The following is a 6817-nucleotide window of genomic DNA, read 5'->3' on the forward strand; positions in this document are numbered from 1 at the left end:
AAGTGGACAAGTATCTAGGTTGCCGAGCGCTGAGCAAGGGGCAGCCTCCGGTCGCCCGCTCCGACCCAAACTATAACTTGTTAAAGACAGTGAACTTATGAAAGGATCGCAATCAATTACAATTGAATTGTAATTACAATCTGACCGCAATTAAGAGTGGACCATCCCCTGATCCACTTTTTTGTGAATCAGAAAATCTGATCTCGTGAAACTGTGATGACAGATTCTACTTTTGCTACCACATACGCCCGTCCCCAACTAGCCATTCTTAGGCTTGAGTTGATTCGCATTCTTAAGAGGAATGAAATTTTTTAGACTAGGAATTGTTTACATATGCAAATCAAACATACACTATTTATTCTTTTTAAGAGCCATAGAAATTGATTCAGATGAAATAAACCTGATCAGACAAAATTCAAGTCCGATGCGGTTCTAGTCAACTTTTGCGATTTTTCTGTTTTTTTCAAAGATATAATTAAAATTTACAATCAATAACGATTCGAGTCCTCTTAGTTTAATCCTTTCGGTTTGAAGCAGGTCTTAAAGATAGAGCACATTCATCATTGCATTTGGGAATGTTTAACTTACTCTTCAGTTTTATACATCACAAGAAAATACAAGTTTATGTTTTATCTTTTGAAAGCTAACATCCATCATTACAATTTGCTGTGTAGCGTTGGACATTCCAAAAAATGTACACTGAAGAAGCATTTAGACTTTCTATTAATGTTCACATTTTAATATAAGAAACATTTAGACTTTCTATTAGTTTTGGAATAAGTAACTTCCAACTGACATAGTTTCCTGCTATAACTAACTCCTTCAAGGATATTTACATAATGATACGAAACTATAAAAAACAGCAATTTCACAAGTATAATTTTAGAAACTTCTGATGTAGAAATAATTATTAATCAAGAGAGCCAACAGTACGAAAACCAAATTTAATTTCAAAATAATCTGGTATCTTAAAACACTAATGACGCAAAGTTACTCAATCAGACATTTGTCCTTCAGTCTGAACTTCAGTCTGAATAAAACAAAAATGGCATGAAACAACTAGCAATCCAACTAAAATAGGACAATCACCTCAGTATTTGAGGGGAGCAAGTATGTCGAGCTGAGAACCAAGCTTCTCATCAATAGCTTTCTCTGCCTTTCCCCTAAGGTTCGTAAGCTGCTTTCTCCTGTCATAAGCTACCTTGGCCCTGGCTTTTCTCTTCTCCTCAAGTTCCTGTATGACACATTTAACATGTTGGTCAGTGACTACCCATGTTTGCATAAACATAAATAAAGACAAAAGATTGGCATAAAACACAATGTGATGACTCCTTCCAATTCTGACAAAGTTTTACTACTCTGGACACTGAGAAATAATCATGAGAGCACTCTACTATACTTCCTAATATAAAATTGTGCGGCCACAAGTTCAATCCATGCCACGTAAAAATGTTGTATACAAGAGGATCAAGGAATTAAAAGGCAAGAGGGCATCTTACAAACAAAAGAAAGGAGAAAAGAGTACATGATTTGGCAGAAACATGAATATCCACATGATTTCAAATAGTTGGAATCTGTTACCACTTATCTTTTTGAGTAATAGTAGGAAGTTTAGGAACATACAGCTAAAGAAAAACAAAGAAAATTTTCATCATTCAGTTATCAACTTAATTACAATTTGTTGAAGTTTGAAAAAAAAACAAATAAAGCAGTACCACTCTAGAAGAAAATCACTAACCATGAAAGATAGTTAAGTTTTTTGCAAGTAAATAATTACCCCAACTGCAAACTCTTCCAAAGAGCTAAAGAGAATCTCCATTATATCATTTACAAACAAAAGCAATCACCACTATATTTTAATTACTATCAGGCTACCAAGATGGGCAAATAAGAGTTCTCAACTGCTGAGCCAGAAAACTAAATGCAAATAAATAAGCAATTGAGTTTAGTTTGAGAACTATTAGTTAGAAAGAGAAAAAGGCAAAATTTCTGACCCTATTTGTATATACACAAGTCAAAAACATATACTGTTATCAAGAAGATACATAGAAAGAATGCCCAACGCAGCTACCCTTGTTTTATTTCAAAACACAGATGCGGGAACAGGAGGAAAATTTCTGACCTTGATAGTATCGGAGTGATTCCATCCAACTTCAGATGAGAGGTGACCAAGCAAGCAATACCTGTGTCCGGGTCGAAGCCTCAATACCCTAGAACAAAAGTCAAATGGTCATTGAAAAGCCGAGTAAATCCCATTTCATATATTTTCTAAATAAAATTGCTTGACCAAAACCTCCATACTTGAGAGCATCTGGAATAACCATTCTTTTCGTTTTGTCATAAGGCGGCGGCACGCCCTCGTACGCCTTTAGCCTTGCCAACGCTGCAGCACCACGCTTAGTCTTGTGCGGAATCATCCTTAATATAGAAAAAGTCAGAACTCGAGATAGATCTATTAATCCACAAAGCCGTCGAACAACGTGTATGACTTCAATCATCACAAGGAATGTGCTTCCATCAAATGAAGAAAAACGGCAATTTGCGGAGCGAAATGATTAGTTACCCACGGATGGTGCGCCAGAGGATCTTCGAGGGGGCGCGGAAGTGGATGGGACCGTGGGATGGTTTGGTGTTCATCCGTTTGCGGAGGAAGCGGAGGTACTTCATCTTCTGTCGGACTAACCCACCGGAGAGGCAGATCTCCTCGCAGCGAACTACCACCACGCGCTGTCCGTTGAGCAGCTCCTTGGCGAGGATCGACGCCAGGCGCCCCAGCATGTGGTGGCGAGCATCCACCACCACCCGTCCCGAGCAGAGCCCCGAGCCAGAGACCATCTTCACCTTCTTCGACGCCGACCTCGGGGAAACAAGACCTTCTGTCTCACTTCGGCTAGCGTAAGTGGGCAACGTCTCTGATTTTATATAGTCCAAAGCTAGGGTTTCCACTCTCTCTCTCTCACACACACAGTGAGCAAAACGGATTGGGCTTTGGGCTGCTTCGGACTAACAATTGGCCCATCTACTGGAATGATCGTGCCAATGTGATTAAATCTGTGTTTAGATGAGGTGAATGAAGATTTAATGGAAGAGAAAGGCAAGAAGAGTAAAAAAATTATCATATCCTTATTTAGGAGAGAGAAAAGGTTTATTTAGAGGAAAGAGAGGGAAATGAAGATTAAATATATAAAAATATAAAAATATCAATTTTAAAAAAAAATTGTACATACAAAAAAATAAGGATAAAATTAGAATAATTTATTTTTCCCTCTCCTTCCCTTTTCTTACATCTCACATTGGGGTGTAAGAAATTTTACTAATTCCCAAGCATGCAAGGTAAGTTTTACCCTTCTCTCCCCTTCCCTCCACAACTCACTCCCTTCCAAACATGGGTAAAAACTCTCCTTCTCCTTGTTTACCCTTCCCTCCCCTTCACTCACCTCTTTCCAAATAGAGGGTAAACACAATAAATAGGGATGATAATGTTTGAGTAGAATTTTATATCCTCCTTCTCCATACCCAACAGATATAGGATATCCGATGAGTGTACTCATATCATTGAAGGATCGAATATCTTCTATAATTATAATTTTTTTCAATCTATCCAACTATTATCATTCAATAAAAACATATTAAAATTATATATATATATATATATATATATATATATATAATCAGATATTCGGGTTGGATATTGGGTATCGATAATGCCTTCATGTTCTCCTCTATTCGGATCGGATATCAAATTCTCTATTGGATTCGGATGAAATTATAATCCCTATCAACAAAGCAACAAGAAGCAGTGTAATTTGAATGCTCACTTAGCATACTACGATTGGAAAGTTACACACATTATTCGATCGGGTAGAGTTTTGATGTTAAGGGTTAAAATGTGATAATCCTCATCTCAGAATCTCTTCTAGACTGTCTCATATAATTTCGAAGAAAGATAAATTACCGAGGATTTAATCTAGCATAGTGATTTTTTACATGGGATCAGGTGACATGTTGAAAATCGACCATCTATTAAAGTAATATCATATATAAATACCAACTATATCAAAACGTGAGACTAGAATTTAGGATTACATGAAAATACTCAAAATTGTATATCATTTTATTTTAAATAATATTTAATTATATATAAAAAAAGTAACGATGCAAAAGTTCTAAAATAATTAAAAACCATCCAGGAATAAGAAAAAAAATCTCAAGTTTTCATATCCTTATTTCTTTGAATAATCTGACCAACAACAAGTTAAACCTTGATAGAGTTGATTTTCAATGGTGGTTCTTGATATTGGTTGCAACTTGCAAATAAAATTATCTCAGATTCAACCTAACATCGAATCTTACCCTTTCTTCCTTTAAGGCTATCATAAATAAATAGAATGTATTACTTTTTACATGAGTGCTGTTGAGTTAGAGAGTTTCATTATTGGTCTACTTGTTTAGTATCATATTTCCGCATAAAACTTGATTTCGAGAGTTGAATATACTAAAACAGTTTCTATTCATTATATATATATATATCTTAGTTCTCTTAGGAACTTCTACAGCATTTCGGATATATATATATATATCTTAGTTCTCTTAGGGACTTCTACAGCATTTCGGATATATATATATATATATATATATATATATATATATATATCTTAGTTCTTTTAGGGACTTCTACAGCATTTCAGATATATATATATATATATACTCATTTGAAACCTTACGTGGGTAATGCAAAGTATTAGGGGGATGATCCTTACGTATGTATGTATGTATGTATATATATATATATATATAGTTACTCATTTGAAACCTTACGTGGGTAATGCGAAGTATTAGGGGGATGATCCTTACGTATGACTAATACTTGCCTCTTGTGTTGGAGACTCTGAACACAATGGGATGATGAAATAACTTGAATTGCTAATTGATGCTTTAGAGTCAAGTCATATTGCACAGCGCACATAGATCTTTCAAGTTAAGTCACAGTGAGATGATTTGTATGTCTTCTCTCATTAATAAACTAGAGAAATGATATTGGGCACGACAAATTACCGTGACAACTGTCCGTGACCCTGTTGGCAGCCCGCGTGGCCAACTCCACCTCAGCCCTCTCTCACCGCTTTGCGAATGAAATCTACTCGCAATAAATTGCCTTGTGCACCCTACCTTCTTCATAAATGTCGCAGTCGCTTCTCCTTCTGTTCTCTTACTCCTCCCAGCGAGCCTCGTCTTCCTCCTCCCAACATTCTCGAAGAGAGGAGCATTCTCCCTCAGCGAGGCTCGTCTTCCTCAGTGAAGCTCGTCTCCCTCAGCGTTCTCTAAGGAATCGAAGAAGCACATCAAGTTATAGCAGCAAGGAGCAATCACTTTGAGTTTGAGTACTCTTTGAGGACTTCTTCTACATCTTTTCTTTCTTCAATTCATGGTAACCTAGCCCAAACTCATCCACGCCTCCTTCTTCTTCTTCCCTCTCTCTTCCAAGGAATCAAAGAAGCACATCAAGTTACAATAGCAAGGAGCAGTGACTTTGAGTTTGAGTACTCTTTGAGGTAATCAACTTCTTGTTCTTCTTTTTCTTCTTCTTATAGAAGTTGTAGAGTATCTCTGAGTTTTACTAGTAGTTATGAAGTGTCTCTTGAGTTTTATTAGTAGGTGGGATTAGTGCATAAACTTAATTTTGATCGTTCAAAGTACTTATAGATGTTGTAGATTTATTAGTAACAAAGAAAGAAAATATATCTGTGATAGTACTATGAAATGAAAGTTTTTCTTCATATCAACTCTAAACAAAGTATTTCAACATTCATGTTATGAATTGTCATATATTATGTGACGTAGTATCATGTGTTGTTAGACTTCAAGTCAATTTTGAACAGATGAATTTACCTTCGAATTGACTGCTCCTTTTGATCGATCTTTTATCATGTGTTTTCTTTATGATGTGATGTAGTATCATGTGTTTTTGGTCGGTTTTTAATGCATATAGGTGAAGAAAATGTAATGGAAGAAGGAAAATTTAATTCAAATGAGATAAAGGATAAAAATGACCATGCAGATCAAGACCCATCTCTATTTACTGTAAATGAAGTCAAGCTTCCTGATATTGGAATCACATTTTTATCTGAAGAAGTTCATAGATTTTATAATTCCTATACTCATAATGTTGGTTTTGATATTTGCAAATTAGGTGATAGAAATGGAGATGATGGAAAGCAAAAATATTTTTCTATTGGATGTGCCAAAAATGGTAGGAAAGTATCTCAAGCTAAAAATATTTTATACCCTTGACCTTCTTCTAAGATGAATTGCAAAGCTAAGATTAATATTACTATTTGAAATGATTAGAACTTTGTGATAACTAGTGTATGCCTTGAACATGATCATATCTTGAGCCCCTAGAAAGTCACGACATTTTAGATGTAGTAAAGTATTGGATTTAGCTACAAAGAGAAAATTGGTATTAAATGATCAAGTTGGAATAACCTTAAGCAAAAGTTTTCAATCTTTTATAGTTGAGGCTGTTGATGCAGGAAGCATCCGACGATCGAACTCGTGTTTTGATAATGGCAAATGATTCAAAGTTAAGGTGTTTTGTGATCTAACAAGTCTGCTTGAGTATTTCAGGAAAGTCCTAGCTGCGGTTAGGCAAAGGGAAAACCCTAGGTGGTGGTAACCCTAGGTCATAGGGGGTAGTAACCCTATGCGGAAAGTCTTAGCAGGTCGATGGCTTTAGGCAAAAGTCTTAGGGGGTGGTAACCCTAGGTGGAAAGTCCTGGTGTCGCGAACCAGGTGAAAGACTGGACTAGCCAGGAAG

The 6817-nt window shown here is 36.1% G+C and overlaps 1 protein-coding gene across 1 annotated transcript; it reads right to left on the reverse strand.

Moving 5' to 3' along the window:
• Nucleotides 1–930: 930 nt before the first annotated feature.
• Nucleotides 931–2891, reverse strand: LOC121980438 (60S ribosomal protein L13a-2-like). The gene is made up of 4 exons (XM_042532471.1): nucleotides 2564–2891; nucleotides 2302–2418; nucleotides 2123–2210; nucleotides 931–1234 (listed from the first exon to the last, which is right to left on the reverse strand). The coding sequence occupies exons 1-4, from the start codon at nucleotides 2833–2835 to the stop codon at nucleotides 1091–1093; spliced, it is 621 nt and encodes a 206-aa protein (XP_042388405.1). The 5' UTR covers nucleotides 2836–2891; the 3' UTR covers nucleotides 931–1090.
• Between the last annotated feature and the right edge of the window lie 3926 nt (nucleotides 2892–6817).

The sequence above is a fragment of the Zingiber officinale genome, chromosome 5A, assembly GCF_018446385.1.
Source record: "Zingiber officinale cultivar Zhangliang chromosome 5A, Zo_v1.1, whole genome shotgun sequence".
NCBI lineage: Eukaryota > Viridiplantae > Streptophyta > Magnoliopsida > Zingiberales > Zingiberaceae > Zingiber > Zingiber officinale.

Coding starts and splice junctions, on each gene's coding strand:
- LOC121980438 (XM_042532471.1), bottom strand. CDS start 2,835: ATGGTCTCTGGCTCGGGGCTCTGCTCGGGACGGGTGGTGGTGGATGCT. Junction 2,419..2,563: donor CTCTGGCGCACCATCCGTGG/GTAACTAATCAT, acceptor TTCTATATTAAG/GATGATTCCGCACAAGACTA. Junction 1,235..2,122: donor ATCACTCCGATACTATCAAG/GTCAGAAATTTT, acceptor TGTGTCATACAG/GAACTTGAGGAGAAGAGAAA.